Raw genomic sequence first — 16,669 nt, forward strand, 5'->3', positions numbered from 1 at the left:
AGCCCTGCCCTTCACAGGATCTCTCTGTGGTGCTGGGGGATCAGGGAGGGTCTCTGAGTGACAGCCTGGCACATTTTCCTCTGAGGCCTGGCTGCCTTCCCCTCAGTGCTCTGAGGGAGATCACAGAATCACAGATTCAATTAGTTTGGAAGACCCGTGAGGCCATCGAGTCCAACCTATGCCCCAACACTACCTTGTCAACCAGACCACGGCACCGAGTACCACATATCACATTGTAGTCTTTCCTTAAACATCTCCAGGGACGGTGACTCCACCGCCACCCTGGGCAGCCCATTCCAATACATAATCATCCTTTATCGTGAAAAAATTCCTCCCTATGTCCAGCTTAAACCTCCCCTGGTGCAGCTTAAGACTATGCCCTTTTGTCCTACCGCTGGTTGCCTAGGAGTAGATCCCCACCGTCGCCTGGCCACAACCTCTTGTCAGGTGGTCGTAGGGAGTGAGAAGGTCTCCCTGAGCCTCCTTTTCAAAAGGCTGAGCCCTCCCAGCTCCCTCAGCCGCTCCTCAACAGACCTGTGTTTTAGGATTGTGAACCACTAGGTATGGTGTCAGGGGGAGCGGCTTAGGGCGGGGCTGGAAGCTCCTAGCCCACACCCCTAGCCCGGCCCCAGGGCCCCGAGTCGGCTGCCGAAGCCGCGGCCGCGGCTGTGCGAGGAAAACCCCAGCCCGCGGCAGCCCCGGCTCCTGCCGGTCCGTGAGGGGAGGTGGCCCCGCCCCGCCCCTCCCCTCAGGGGGCGCGGCCCCGCCCCGCGCACGCGCGGCCGCGCTGACCGCCTGTCAATAAAGCTTGAACAGGCGCCGCGCCGGGGCCGCCGTTTTGGGGTTTTATTGTTTTTTTTGTTTTTTTTTTTTATTGTGTGGTATTTTTTTCATTTTTCTTTTCCTTTTTTTTCCTTCCCCGTCCCCTCTTTTATTTTCCTTGAAGGAACTTTATTTTCCCCCGCGCGCACGGGGATGCGCTGAGGCCGCTCCGCCCGGCCCGGCCCGGCCTCGGCATGTCGGGCAGCCGCCCGCCGCACCCCGCCGTGCCGCCCGCCGCCACACCGGCCTCCTCTTCCTCATCCTCATCCTCCTCTTCCTCCTCTTCGGCGGCCATGGCCCCCGGCTCGTCCTCTTCGGGCGGCGCAGCGGCGCGGCCCGTGCTGGTGGCGGCCGCCGTGTCGGGGTCGGGCGCGGGGCTGGCCCGGCTGGCGGCGGGGGCGGCGCGGCCCGGCGGCTCCTCCGCGGCGCCGGGGGGCGGCGGCAGGAAGAGGCCGCTGCTCACCCCGCTCTGCAACGGGCTCATTAACTCCTATGAGGACAAGAGCAACGACTTCGTGTGGTGAGGGCGATATGTCGCGATATGTCGCCGGGGGAAGCCGGGGCGCCGCCATGCCGTCGGGAAGCCTGGGAAGTGTGGAATAGCGGAGGAGGGAGCAGCGGCAGCCCCTTCTGGTGCTGGAAAGGCTGCTGCCCTCCGGGGATTGTGGCTTTGGGGTTTTCCCTCTTTTGTGCCTCTCTCTATCAGAAATAGTGTGGCAAGAAGGACTAGGGAAGTGATTGTCCCTTCTGGTGAGGCCACACCTCCAGTCCTGTGTCCAGTTCTGGGCCTCTCAGTCCAGGAGGGACATGGAGGTGTTAGAGCGGGTCCAGAAAAGGGCAGCGGAGCTGGGGAAGGGGCTGGAGCAGCATGAGCAGCTGAAGGAGAGGGGAGAGGGGTAGCCTAGGGAGGAGAAGCGGCTCGGGGAGGGCTTTAAGCACTTTCTGTAACTCCTTGACAGGGTGTTGCAGCCAGGTGACGATCAGATACTTCTCTCTGACAGCTAGCAACAGGACAAGTGGACACAGCGTTCATCTGTGCCGGGGGAGGTTTAGGTTGGGCGTTAGAAGTAATTTCTTCCCAGAGAGGTTGATTATATATTGAAATGGGCTGCCCAGGAGGTTGTGGAATCACCATCCCTGGAGCTATTCAGGGAACAACTGGACATAGCACTCAGTGCTCTGGTCTAATTTACATGGTGTTGTCAATGGTTGACTTGATGAAGTCATAGGTTGGACTTGATGATTTCAGAGGTCTTTTCCAACCTAACTGATTCACTGATTTTTGACTGGTTTTGGCCCTGTGCAGCAGCATTGCTTCCATGCTCTCTGTTTTCAAGCAAAATAAGGTTATTCCTGGCAGGTTCCTCCTTGAGTGCACCCAAGTTGTTGGAAAGGCCCTGCAGCACGAGATGTTTCCTCACAGTGTTCTGACGACACAGCAACTGTCTTGTTTTCCTGAGCAATGTGACCTCGAGTGGTCTGGAGCCCTCTGATCTTTGGAGGATGATTCAGCAAAGGATTAAGTGCCCCTCTGAATGGGACTCCAAGGAGCCTCATGATGGTTGATAGCTCCAGCAAAGCTGGCTTTGTTTGCCCATGTTTCTGGGAAAGGTTGTCTAGTTTGATACAGCAATAAGTGTTATGTCAGGCAGGCACCTAAAACCAGATTAGTAGGGAATTTTCTCAGTGATGGTTTAAACATTTTTCAGATGTTGTTTTTCTAGTATCCAGCTAGAGCTGTAGCTCATAGCTGGAAATCACTTTTTGACATAATTGGTAAACTAAGGCCCATGGTTTGAGAACTGTTGGTAATTTGCAGTTTTGAAGAAAATCTATTTTTGGTGGGTTTCAAACCTCCCAAGATAAGAAGTAGTTTGATCCAGCTGGCTGGATGTGCTAAAACGTGAGAACAGGAAGTAAGGTCAGGTGTTTGTACCTGAGAAAGGCAAACAGGGAAGAGGTAGTGGGAAAAAGATCAAGTTGAAGGCGAGTCATATGTGAAAGAAAATAGTAAAAAAAAGAAGTGGACTACAACTTCCAAGATGATTTTGACAACTCTAACTCAAGCTCTGACTTACAGGTGAGGATTGGATGTGAGGCATCTCCCACAGGACAGGTACTGTCTCAAAACCCTGTAAGCTTAACTTTACAGCTTGTAAAGTGTTTAGCAGAGTTGATAGGAAATATCTTTGCTACTGAAGTGAAAACCTGAAGCTGCTAAGAAGTTAGTGGCAGAAAAAACAGTAATTCTTGTTAGGAGTAAGTAATAATAAAAAATTACTGCTTATGACTGTAGTTAGTAGTTTGCTCAGTAGCAGAATGGGGATGAAAGGACTGCTGTCAGCAGCTGATGCCCTGCTCTGGCTCTAGGCCATGTTAGGTGGATTTAAGAGCTCTTGGTGTGAGCTCAGTTGCTCACAGGTTTTCTGGTCATGGGGTATGAACACAATTTCAAGTGCCCATTCTCCTCTGTTCCCTCTACTCTTACACTCTGGCAATAGTGTTCTGCCAGCATGGCTCCCTGCCCTTTCTAGTCAGCTCTTATTTCCTATTTTGTTTTCTGTTGTAGAAATGAGGGGTTTGGAAAGGAAATTACACCCATAACCAATTTGTAGACTTGAAGTATTTTTAGATGGTTCAAAAAAGCTGAGGTTCTTGCTTTATTTCTGCAGGTAAGTACTGTGCATGCTTCAAGGAAAACCTATAATTGGCTGTTTTCTCTTCATTGAGAAGCACTACTGACTGAACAAGTGAGAGGGAAGAAATCAGCCCAGTAGTACTCAGGGAAAAATGTCTTTTCTTAGGATTTACAAGAGCTACATTAAGCATACTGAAGTGTGGGTTAGAAGCTTTAAGAGCAGACAATTATTATAGTTAGCTTGGGTTTTTCGCTGCTGTATATTTCTGTGGGCTAAAGGGCTTGTTCTTACTTAATGTTCTGGCTTCAAATTACAGTATCTGTCTTTTTTTATTTGACTTAGCAATACAGTTATGTAGAAATAAACCAAACTGGGCAGCTCTGGAGTTTTGAGTAATGTCCAAGAAGACAGGTGTGTGTGTGTTAGTTTAAATAATTGATTTAAACAAGCTTTACATATCTCATTGTGATAACCAGAAATTTCCCCCGTTGCCTTTTTGCCTTTGTAAGGACAATTCAAGATGCTGCCAGCTGCAGCGAGCACTTGATAATTTTTCTGAACATGAGCTGTGAGTTGCTGTTAGCCACAGCTGTAAACTCAGTCGTAGACTGTGCCCATACCAGCTGGAAAGTGGCAAAGAGTAAAGAAGTTTGGGTTAGTTTTGAACATCAAGGTGGAAATTCCCTCAATAGTATTAATATGTGCAACCTCCCTGTCTTCTGAAAGCACTGTCTCAAGGGAGGCTGAGGCTCTAGGGTAAACATTGTCATGTGTTGCTACTTTGGGTTGTGAAATGTTTAGCATGTGTATGTTCAGGAGTTTGCAAGTGTCTCCTGTTTGTGTGAATGTCAGTTCTGCCTGGAAATGTGTAACTATGTGCAAATAGGTCTGACTTAGTGGACAGCTTTATTATAAAAGGGAAAACTTTGTTTCTCTTAGTGCAGGATGCAGAATATAAAGGTATTTTTGTGCTGCTCCTGTAGCCAGGTGTCTTTCCACTTGCCTGCAGAGTGTCTGAAAGGGACTTCTCTAATCAGACAATTATATCCTGCCCAGCAATGTAATTGCTTAGTTTTCCCAGGCCTGGTATTAGCCCTCCCTAGTCAGTGGTTGACTGAACCTCTTTAAAACCAGTTACTATCTGCTTTGCTCCCTGAATGGAGTGGATTTTACCTGTCTCTCCAGTGGCTACTTCATACCAGTCCTTGTTTCTGAGCTCTGGCACAAATCATGTGTGGAAGAGGAGGTGTTGTGTGCTGATCTGGAGATCAGCACCCAGTACCACAGCTTGGATGTGGGAAGGGCTGTATGCCACCTGGACTTGCAGGTTCATGGGTTTTTAAAACCAGTTCTTTCCTTGGTTTGTTGCCTGTTAATCCAGGCATTGGCTGAGTGTTCCCATGTTTGTGGTCTGGAAAGCAATTTTAGTAGGGAATATTGCAAATTTGCCCTGAAGTCACAAACTAAAACAGAGCAAGCTGTTTGCATACCATGTACAAGAAGTCTTAGTACCTGTCCTTACATTAGAGCTTCATAGTGAGTAGATAGTAACAGCAGTGATCTTTAACCTGGCCACCTTCCATGGGAAGGACGGAGCCTGCAGCAAGGCCTGGTCTCTGATTAGACCAGAGAGGAGCAGAATAGGAGGTGGGCACTATAGTGAATCTCGTTTGCTGTTGGAGTATATTTAAATTTCATAGTGACCACTTCAGGAAGGTGTTTGTGTGGCAGTAGGGTGACATTAGCACTCTTGGAAGGTGCCTGGAAAACAACTGGCAAAACTTACAGCCATGAACTTGGTTAAAATGGATGTTTAAAATGTTTGAGGTCTGCTCTGCAGAGAAAGAATGGTAAGCCTTTGCAGTGCTGGATTAAAAAAGAGTGTTTATCAGATACTTCTTTCCTAGAGACCAGTGACATTTTTGACTTGCTGAAGTAATTTGCATCCTTTTAACCTGACTGCTGCTTTAGACAAGTAGAGAATAAGCTACCTCATGCACAGATGCCTTGATTTCACCATACTTCTCCGTCCCTTTTTCAGTGTATACTGCAAACTGTAGTATTTCTCAAGTCCTATCACTCCACTTCTTTCTTAACTTTCCCTTTGTGTTAGATTAGCTTCAAACAGCTGTTGCGTAGCAACTTCCATGGGTTGCAGTCAGCTTGGCTTCAGTAAGTATTAAAATATATCAATCTTGTTTTCTCTTGTAACTCAGGGAGCATTTCAGGGGAAAAAGTTCTTAATGAAAACTTCAGTACCATTAATGATGTCCCTGGTACTGAATAGCTATATTTGTTGGCTCTGATTGCTTTTTCTCAACTATTTTGCCTCTGTCACTTCTGCAGTCAAACGGGTATGAAGGAGTAGTTTGGGAACAGTGATCTCGTGTGACTGGCATGTTAGGAGGTAATCTTCCTAATTTGGTTCTAATTTGTGATGTTCTCCTTTAGACAGAGGATCATTACAGCCTTGTTGTTTGCTGCAGGGCATTATTAGGAGCATCACCTCTGGCCCTGTGGGGAATAGCAGTTTCTAGCATGATACATAGAGCATATACCTGAGTTATAGACTGTGACTAGAAGAAGGTGAAGAAGTTAAACTGTTCATCACCAGGGCCAGTGGGGAGAAACTACCCTTAGATACTCGTCTAAGCCTAAGTCTTTGACTTCCTCTCTTAAAGTCCGGCTAACAGAATTCAGAGATGCCTTATTCTCCTGCTAATAATCTGCCTGTGCTGGTTGAGTTTGCTTGTAATTTATTCTGATTAAACAGTGCCTTGAAACTAAATAACCTGAAAAAAAGTGACTTGGACTTCTGAAGATGATGCTGCTCAAGACGGGTGTAGAAAAAGGTCTGTCAGGGTGGAAGAGGGACGGGTGTGGATTAATTATTTTTGAGGCCTCTTTTGAGATGGCTCGGTGGAGAGAGTAGCATTCTGGTTTGATTTGTTTGGCTTTACGTTGTGTTTATACAGGCGATTTGGTGGAATATTTAAGACAACCTGGCTCATATGTTAGGCTGGACAAACCTTTCATGACAGCCGTGTTTTCCAGTATGGTGATTTAGAGCAGGAGCCACAGCTTCACCTCTATATGCTTAAAGTATAAAAGTATTTAAGAGGTGTTTCCTCCCTCCTGTTTTTGTTAAGATTTGTTTTCTAATGGGGTAACAAACATTAGTATACTCTAAAATAGATTACAGAATGGGGGAATGCCTTCTGTGGAGTGCTCCCCTTCCCTGCTCAGACAAGCATTGCTTTTTGCAGTCTGATCCTGATTTTGGGTTTTGGATGCAAAAAATATTCCTGCTTTGCAGAAGTTGTTAACAGTTTATTAACAGCTCAATCGGTGAGAACTGTCTTGTTGGCAGGAGGTGGGAGGAGGCTGTTTCTGAAGAAAACAAGTGCTGGTGAAAGCCCCTCGGAACTGAGGTTGGTGTGGACTTGAGGGAGTGAGAGGAGAGTGTTTGGATCTCTGTAAGGCATTGAAAACAAGGTGAATCTTGTGACACAGCTGATCTGTGTGTTATGTGCAGAATTGTGATGTTGGTGCTGGTGGCATCTTGCTGGATAGCTGGCCAAGACCTGGAAATGAGTATGTACACGACAGCAAATCTCACCGGTTATCAGGGAGAGCAGCCATAGGAGTCACTGGAAGTATGATGGATGCATCACTCCTCTTCTTTCATTTCTGTTTCATTTTCCTTTCTAACATGTCACAGACACTTGATGAGCCAGACTTCTTCCATTACCTGTCTCACTGGATTCCAATCTCTTGTGCTCAGGTTCCTGTGGATGTGCTTGCTTGCATATCCTTCTCTTCAGGTCCCTGCTTGGTTCTTGGCGATCCCTCACAGAGAGCTGGCTGTGCTCTGGTCACTAACTAGTTATTCTACCTTTCTCATCTTTGGCTTTGTGTCTGCCTGCTGCCTGTTGGTTTCATCCTGCTCTCCTGCAGCCTCAACCCTGGCATTGCTCTGCAGGCACACCCCCTTGTTTGCACCTTCTCCACCCACTTATTAGTTCTTGTTCTCATGACATCATTACTATTTCTGATCTGCTCTCTTTGTGCCACTTTTAAAAATTATGGATAGCTATTGGCTGGAAAAAAAAAAGGAGGAACTAGTTATTGTATCATTTATTAATACATTGTCTGTTCATGTAAAAAAAAAATCAGGGTTTTACCGAGATGAAGGTTCTTCTGCAGCCTTGCTTTTTGAAGATTTGTTTGGGTTGTCTGCAGGTGTTAAAAGCTTGAGTGAACACTTACTGGTTCCTAATTGTAGCAAACTGCAGTATCATTCAGAGTTCAAAGAACTGTTGATTGCCCTTTTGATCTCTAAACTGCTTGGTTGTTTTTGCACTAATATGTCCTTTCATTTTACATATAGGTGATTATTACCTAAGCAGTAATTGGGTGGTTGCTTTGAATTAATACTTTTCTTCATATTTTAACATAAAGACATCTTTCTGATTTTTGTTTTGCTTTGTTTTCAGCCCCATCTGTTTTGATATGATTGAAGAAGCCTACATGACGAAATGTGGACACAGCTTCTGGTAATACTTGGTTTCTTGTATTGCATAAAATGTCCATCTCTTACAGCATGTGCAGGCAGGTGTTGCTGTGATTCCCTTTCATTCTGAGTTTGTTTCTTTTCTGTCTTCTGTCCCTACACTGAAGAAAGAGGTTTAAATAAATTTTTAAAAGATGGGTACCTGTTAGATTAAAAAACCAAATCTGAGTGTCTTAACCATATAGTGCTGTGCCAACATATTTCCTCTGTAAAGAAATAAAATATTCATAAACTGCTGCTAACACCCACTATCCAGAGTCAGAACATTTTGTTAATTTACCTCTATTGGCATCACCTCTATAGAGGTGTTGGGAGCAATGCTGGCAGCTCCTCCGTCCCTTTGTGCAACACTGTGCAGAGTTTGAAGTGGCTTGTACATTGTATATTGCAATTATTTTAAACCTTGTAAGAGAGGATATGCTTCAGGCTTTCCTGTTGTATTGAATTGGCCTGGCTTCACTTACTTTTCAGTGTGTTATCTCTGGCTGTCATGAGGAGCAAATGTTTCATGAAGAAGCGCAAGAACCCTCTAGGGGAATTTCTGGAACCAATTGCTGCTTCTTCTCCCCTCTAGGGATTGGTATAAATGTTGAACCATGATGTCCTACGGTGTCCTCTCTGTGTTATACTCTTACAGTGTCTGCTAATTAGAACTAAACCTTCTAAGAAGTAACATTATAGTAGTATAAAGTACTTTCTCTAGCAGCAGATTCAGGTAACTTTCAGAAGAGTTTCAACTTGCAGCAGGTAAGATAACAGCCGATTTTGTGCCCTCTGTGGTAACACTTGATCCCTGTGACCTGTAACTTTTTAGAGGTCCAAGATGAGAAACATTGAAATACCTTTATTTAGGAGGAGTGGAGCAATATTACCACCTGATGTCTCTATCAGGAGCTGACATCAAGCAGGTTCTTAATGAGATGCTTAAACCTGATGCTGAAGTGCATCTTCTCGTTCCTCTGTCCATTCAAGAGTGAGCACCTCTGAAGTCACTGATAGTGAGAAAAGCAGCCATGGGGAGAAATAGGAGAAGTTGGGGAAGGTGTTTCCTCTGCTCAGTTACCTAAAATGCTTTTAATGTTGATTGTGAAGTATTTGGCTAATCTGGAAGAGTTGCTTCTGAGTAATTCAATCTGTTTGCTTCTCCTGCATGTGGAAGTGGTGGGGAGCATGAATTTGAGGTGGTATTGTGGCTGGAGTACCCACATTGCAGTAATCCTCAGGGAAATAAGAGTGAAGTACTTGACTACATTTTGTAATCCTTGCCAGAAACCTTTGCTTTCTGCTGTAGCACACTCTGAGTTCAAACACTGGAACATTTTGACTCCACTGTAGGTAGTTGGCAGCACAGCTGTTAGCTGGCAACACACACACAGCACCTTGTCCAAGGCTGTTATTATTTACCTTGTGCTTATGCTTTGTTCCTTCATGAGAGCTCACTTGTTTTGTTTCTTGTTTTTGAACAGCTATAAATGTATTCACCAGAGCCTGGAGGACAATAACAGATGTCCCAAATGCAACTATGTTGTGGACAACATAGATCATCTTTATCCCAACTTCTTAGGTGAGCTTTAGGCTTGCTTGCATGAGAAACATATTAGTTGTTAAGGAAGGCAGGCACTTACTTGTAAATTTGTCCTGTAAATTACAGTCTTCCGGATGTTGAAAACAAAATCCAAATATCAGCCCCTTGGTTGTCATTTTTATATTAAAAAGGTTAGTAGTATAAATTGTTAATACTGCACTGCCTTCAGCAGTTCTACGTGCTGAGTGACAGTAGTGAGATTAACTTGCTGCTGTTTCCATACTATGAAAAGCAAAGCTCTTTTTCTTCTGGCTAGAGATGTGAATCTCTGTTTTTGTTTTCTTACACTCTTGTCTGTCTAATGATAAAGAAGATGCCCTGTTTACAAAGCTTGGACACTGAAAGGGTGGAGGCTGTATTAGAAACTGCTATTTTGGCTGCTGTAGTGAGGCCCATATGATGGGTATAGGTGCAAATTAGATACAGAGAAAATATTCATACATATACGTATATGCAATCCTGATTGCTTCTTAAAGAGGGAGAAAACCTTGCTAGGTGGAAATACAGTTTAAAACTTAGTTTTGTGGAGAAAAGATGAAAGGAAACACGTATGCAGTATGAATAACCAAATTAAAGCAAATCTTGATTTCATGTGCTGAGATACCCATTTAATAATAAATGTCTGAAAAGCCACGGTAGCCAAGGGATGCTTCAGAAATGGGTATCTTGATTTAGACCTAATCATGTTGTGCTGGAGATAGTGCTGAGGCAGATCTTGGAGTACATGTTGGACCAAAGAGTGTGTTAGACACATACCCTGTGTCTAACACTATAGATACAGTATAGTATATATATATACTATATAGTATATAGATAAAGTATCATGTAACTACTATACCTCTAAGGGATTTGAGGTATATCCTGGAGGGGGAAGAGCTTGTATACATGTGTGCAAAGGGTTAAAGTTATCTTTCTCTTTACTTTTGGTAGATTGGTGTAAAATAAAAGCAGAAACATATCTTTAGAAATGCACATAATAATTCAAGGAAAAGTTGTTCTAATCAGCTGTGCTTATTTTTTTGGCCTGTAATAGAATCTTACCTGATTTATCTCCCTCATACTCTTCTGTGATATACTTTTGCCTTGAAGTTGAAAAACTTTCTCAAGGAGCCATGGGTGTTTAGAAAAAGGAACTGAAGCAATTTGGAGAATGTTTTGGCTTTTTTTTTTTACTGATGTTTTTTAAGGAGTCTTTATATATGTTACAAAAAACCACCAAGGAATAAATTGCTAAGGAAAAACAGTGGAGACATCGTCTACTGTTTTAATTACTGATAAACATCTTACTGTGGAAGTAATAACTAAAGTGAAAATATTGAGATAGAATCTTTCACACTGGTTTGGTGAATTTTAAATCAATCTCTTTGACATCTTATTTATGTTTTTTAGTTAATGAATTAATTCTCAAACAGAAGCAAAGATCTGAGGAGAAAAGACTCAAACTGGACCATTCAGTGAGTAGCACCGTATGTTCCAACTTTTTTACTTTATATTTATTTAACGATTCTGTGCAGCAATTGTAATTATGTGTGTTAACTGACAAGTGATTGAACTGTTGAACTGATGCTTTAACTTGCTTTAAAGGGGAATAATACGAACACCAGTGGCAGTAAATCCCTTCTACCCTGTTAACTCCTTTTCTTCCCACCAGCAGTATGTGTAGAGAAGCTGTGTTAGCGTAGGCAAGCGCCCTTTGATGTATTGCATATAACCTGGGGAACTGCCCATGGAAGTACACTTGTTTAGAGGTAATAATTTTCATTCAGTGTTGGAAATTACAGCTACAACAAGAGCAGTGAATGATTAGAAGTGCCATGGGCTTGTCTGATCACATGTGTGTTCTATTAGGAAACTGGAGGAATGCTAATACCAACCACAAGAGGGAGAAAGATACGTTTGCAGTGTGGTATTCTGGTTCAGATGCCACATAAAACTGCCTGGGTTATTGTCTAGACTTGCTTCATGTCACAGAATCAGAGCAGGATCTGCATCCTCAGTTCATCAGAACCTCTTCACAGCACCTGTGGATGCTCTTATACGTAAAGATCAAAAAGAATATATGACATGAGCCAAAAAACTTGCGTATTTGTCTTACTGTGTCTGACATCCTTGTCTTTTGTAATTCATAAATAAAATTGCAAAATAATATTAAAAATCACAGAGCTCCTGTTTTTAAAAACTTATATTAAAGTGGTATGAATTTAGGGGCTGTGTTGCAGAAGCTGGTGCTGTCAGTGTTTGAAAAGAGCATTCTTTTAAAGATTCATTGGTTTACTCACAGTAAGTTTTTATATTCATTATAAAATATGCATATTCCATATTTAATATAAAATATGCATAAACTAGATATTACTTGAAGTGCACACAGCTGACCTGAAGGCATGCACAATAGCTTCCTGGAAATTTGTTTTATTCTTTAAAAGCTATGCTTGTAGATGCACCTGTTTTTGATAACTATCAATAAGTGAACAATATACCATAACTTCATGCCCAAAACAGTGTTGTCTACCTTTTGGCAGCAAATAAAAATTAGATATCCATTAAAAGAGTAACATTGCTCCTGTACCCCTTCTTTAATGTGTCTTGTATTACTTTTGTGGTAGTAAGGGAAGTAATCCAAGACACATTGCAGCAAATGCAATAGTCATGGTCTCATTAAGAAATCATGTTAAGGCATGTTTGAACATTTGAGTAGTTGAGCAGTAGTAGAATTAACTAGTGCATTAATCTGTTAAAATGTCTCAAATCCTGTTCACTTGCTTAAAAATTATGGGTTTTTTCCCCAGTTACTCCAGATTGAAATTGAGTTCTTGGCGTCACTAGTTTCATAGGTTCTGTTGAGCACCATATAAAAAGTTCTGCATTGTATATGGATGTTACATATTTTATTTTTCTTAATCTAGTTAATACAAAAAGGCTACAGCCTCTGAGAAAATATCTGATTTAGCCTGGATGGCATTTCTAGTTCTTGCCAATTTAAATAACTTGATTTAGTGTCATAGCTTTTTTAGGACAGGATTTTTTAACTCAGCTTTGTTTTTTAGATGTTCTTTAGGCCTCTCAGCTGTTCCTGTGGGTTCCTGAGGCTTTTTGATGTAAGGCTGTGCAGGCATTAACCTATTATTCAGGTTTTCCTGTGCTTACTTTTTTTTTTTACTTTTTTTTCTTTTTTTTTTTAATGGAGAAGAAGAGAAAAGAGCCTTCAGGGAAGAATGGACTGTGTAGTAGTATTTTGGTCCTCTGAGGAGTCCTTCACAGCTCCAAGCAGTTTAAATGAGATCAACCTGATGAGCTCCATCTTCTTCCCAGCTTTCACATTACCCTTACACTTTAGAGGAGTAATGTGAGAGGTGACAGTAGAAAAAATAAGCTGATGCTACCTTCTTTGATTTGAGTTTAGCATGAGGGTTTTACCTATTTGGCTTAAAAAATTAAAAGGTATTGATGCATAACAGTATTTCAGATGTAATGCAACTAAGCTTGGATAAATGTGGAGTTTTTTATTTTCTCCCTAAAGAAACATGTTCTCAGAAACTGGGGTACAAATCAGATAAAATTGTTGCTATGAAATAATCTTTTCCCAACAGCAGCAGCAAATAGGCTTTCATGAAGCACAGATATATTCCAAATATGATAAGAAGTTCTGCAGTAGGTCAGAGGAGCCATATCCTATACACATGGCAGAATTGGGAATCTGGATACATGAAAACTGTTTTGCAGTTTTAGAAAGGGATGAAATATTGCCATGTTGCTTTTAATATCTGTTGTTGGATAGCTTATATAGCCCTGGATGGCTTGGACTCACCATCTCTTCATCTCTTCTCTTTTTAGAATGGCCACAGGTGGCAGATAATTCAAGATTTGTTGGGAACTGACCAAGACAATCTTGACTTAGCCAATGTCAACCTGATGCTGGAGCTGCTGGTGCAAAAGAAGAAGCAGTTGGAAGCAGTAAGAAGTTTCTCTTATTTAAATGAACATTGTGTATTTAGAAGCTTTTTCTTTTGATACCTTTTCCTGGAGGCAAGATTCTATAGGTGAATTAATTGCTCAGTATTTTCTCTTGTGTTTTGGTGTTTAAAAGATGACTGTTTTGCTGACCTTTGTAGTGAAGTAACATTTCAGCTGTGATGCCCATAACATGCTTATAATGCTGTTGCTGGCAGGGTTGTATAAACAGGCAGGGAAAACAGAAAAGGATAAGAGAAAATGACTCAGAGAACACAGAAAAGCACGTGAAGAAGTTTGCTAATTGTCTGTTGCACAAGTAAATGTCAGATCTTTCTGAGTAATAAGCATGAAGAAGTCCAGGATAGAGATTAAATAATAAACACGATGAGCGTGTGAAAAGGATCACACATTTTAGTTTCTGCTGGAACCCATAGAATCTGAATTACCACCTTTCCTTGAAGGTTTTTTTAAGTATTTAATGCTTGAAAGAAAAGTTCAGATGTCTTGTTTATGTAGCTGATTTGAAGATTTATCCAATATGAAGCAAGCTGTTCCTATGATTTAACTGGAATATAGTTGGTTTGGGTTAGTTCTCCATGTATTTGGCCACTCTGCTTTTCATTTCAAGTGATTGTATTCACGTTATGAGAACCAGACCTTATAAACTAGACTGGATTATTACAGAATTTGACCCAGTGAATTTTGAGTAGGAGAGTCTTAACAGGATTTTAACAGTGCTTTAAAATAGGTGAGGAAAAGTTGTATTGGGAATATCTTAACTTATTCACTCTTACAGAATCAATATTTACAACTTGTGGTTCTGATGGAAAGTAAGTAACCCCAAAATATGCTTGACTATTAGCAGAACTGTTATGTTGCCTTATTGCATGGGGACTTGTGTTCATTGTGGTTCAGTGAAGTTATGGTTGGGGAAAAAGACAATAGAAGTTTTTTCTCTGTAAGCCTTTTTGTATAATTTGTGACAAATCTGAAGCAAAGAAGGCATATGACTGAATGTATGAATATTTCATAGTACGAATATCTTCTGAGGATGCTAAACCTAAAAAGTGAAACCACACCTCACATTCAAAGAATAATTTGAGTTTTTCTTGTCTAGCTTTACTTGCTTCACTTTTATTATTGTCAGAACATGGGGAGTAAGAAAATAATATCAGAAAAGTAGTATTTTTGCATTAAATGTCATTATTGTTGCTGTCCCCTCTGCTTTTCATGGATTTTGTCTGCTCCTATGTCTTCATCCTTTTTGAGTGTATGTTTACAATCCTTTAGTAATAAATATTTCAGTAGGTTGTGAAAATAAGTCTTGGAATGCTGGGATATGATTAGGGCTATATTAATGCTGGAATATAGGTCTTAGTTTTCTTTCCTCTTGTGGTTCTCTTTATCTTGCCCTGTCAAGTTCTTGCCTATTTTGGGTGAAAATACTGTGCTGATGGCTGAGGTAAATAACCTGCTGTGAAAAATACTAGAAAGGGATGGTTTAGTTTCTTCAGTTGAATAGTCTTTCACTCTGGAGAAATCTTCAGGAGTAACTTCTACATAAGCATAAATGTAAATTTTGGGGAAGGTTTGTTTTTTTTTTTTTATATGAATACTTTATCCTTTAGTATGTTGATCATGAGGTGGATGTTAATTATCTTCCAGGGTAGAAGGTGAGTCTGTGAGGAACCTGAATTCCAAAATCCATTCCAGGTGCAGTAGCCAAAGAAAAAAGAAACATTTCAGCTTATTAGTAAGAACTGTTACAAGGGCTGTTGCCTTCACATAAAAAATTTGTGAACCAAACAAAACATTAAGACCTGTGAGATAAAGTTAAACTACCATTTTTAAAACTTCCTTAAGCTATTTTTCTCTTGCTAACCTCTAAATGAGGGTAGTTTCTGTGTATTTCTGTGTAAAACAAATATTTGTTTTTCTTAATGTATGTGGAAGAGTTACACTTCTTTATTTACTGTGTTACAGGAATCCCATGCTGCCCAACTGCAGATCCTTATGGAATTTCTTAAAGTTGCCAGGAGAAACAAACGAGAGGTAACTTGCTTTGTGTTTCAGTGGGCGAGGTTGTGGTGTCTGCTGCTTTCTCCCAGTGCATTTCTGTTGAAGTGATGTGTTAGCCTGGCATTATTTCTGCAAAGAATAACTCAAGGCGTGTTGGGGGAAATCTAAGACACAGGACTCACGGGTTTGAAGGAAAATTAATCTCTTTGTGTGACAGCTTCAATTTTTAATCATTTGCCTTGTTGTCTCACGCTGGTGAAGCATGTGGGAATATAGATGCTCCTTGGTGTACATGTACATCAAGTTCTTGAAACAAGATTGTTTTCCCAACACAGAAGAAAATCAAAGATTGGGAAGGAGTGAAATTATTTTCACTACCAAGTTTTTCTCTTTAGTTTATCAAATGCCATGACTAATGTGGTGACGTAAAAGAATTAATATTCTGTGCTTTTTCCTTATTTGTCCTAAAATGAGTGTCTCAAGGAATATGAGACAGTTCTATAATCACATACACAGTCTTTCATGGTTTGAGGCTCTTCCTTTATAAGGTCATGCAGTGCATAAACACTAATACCACAAATAGCCCAAAAACCTAGAAAAATGATCCTACAGTAGAAGGATGAGCTCTCTTGTGGTCCATGGTTTCTGAGAAATGATGTGAAGAACAGAAGACCCAACAGTGTAACTACAAGGTCAAACTTGAAACCATGTAAATGTGATGGGTATAAGAAGCCTTGTCCAGAATGGATGGAGGGTTTGGTTATGGAGTCATTCCAAAGCAAGTCTGGAGTCTGTCCACCAACAGATAGGCATGGCCAAAACCAACAGTGGTTGTGGAAATTCCAAAGAAGGGAAAGAAAACTGATGAAGGGTCTGGAAAACATCTTACAAGGAGCAGCTCAGGGAGCTGGGGTTGTTCAGTCTGGAGAAAAGAAGGCTCAGTGGAGACCTCATTGCTCTCTAATTACCTGACAGGAGGTTGTAGTGGGAAGGGGTGGGGGGAGTCAGGCTCTTTCTGCCATGTCTCAGGTGAAAAGATGGGTGGAAATGGCCTCAAGTTGCACCAGGGGAGGTTCAGAT

The 16,669-nt window shown here is 41.6% G+C and overlaps 1 protein-coding gene across 5 annotated transcripts in view; it reads left to right on the forward strand.

Annotated features, from left to right (window-relative positions):
- Positions 1-784: 784 nt before the first annotated feature.
- The window catches only part of COP1 (COP1 E3 ubiquitin ligase), a 124,275-nt gene continuing 108,390 nt past the window's right edge, over positions 785-16,669 (forward strand). The window contains exons 1-6 of one of the 5 annotated variants that reach the window (XM_005528753.3): positions 785-1,342; positions 7,958-8,017; positions 9,501-9,598; positions 11,009-11,085; positions 13,451-13,570; positions 15,554-15,622. In XM_005528753.3, the coding sequence (XP_005528810.2) occupies positions 1,017-1,342; positions 7,958-8,017; positions 9,501-9,598; positions 11,009-11,085; positions 13,451-13,570; positions 15,554-15,622 (750 nt within the window). In that variant the 5' untranslated portion in view covers positions 785-1,016. The other 4 variants (XM_014257608.2, XM_088060605.1, XM_014257609.2 and 1 more) reach the window with 4 other exon arrangements.

This window comes from Pseudopodoces humilis, chromosome 10 (assembly GCF_049639895.1).
Source record: "Pseudopodoces humilis isolate 2021_Gansu_Grassland_sample_001 chromosome 10, ASM4963989v1, whole genome shotgun sequence".
Lineage (NCBI taxonomy): Eukaryota > Metazoa > Chordata > Aves > Passeriformes > Paridae > Pseudopodoces > Pseudopodoces humilis.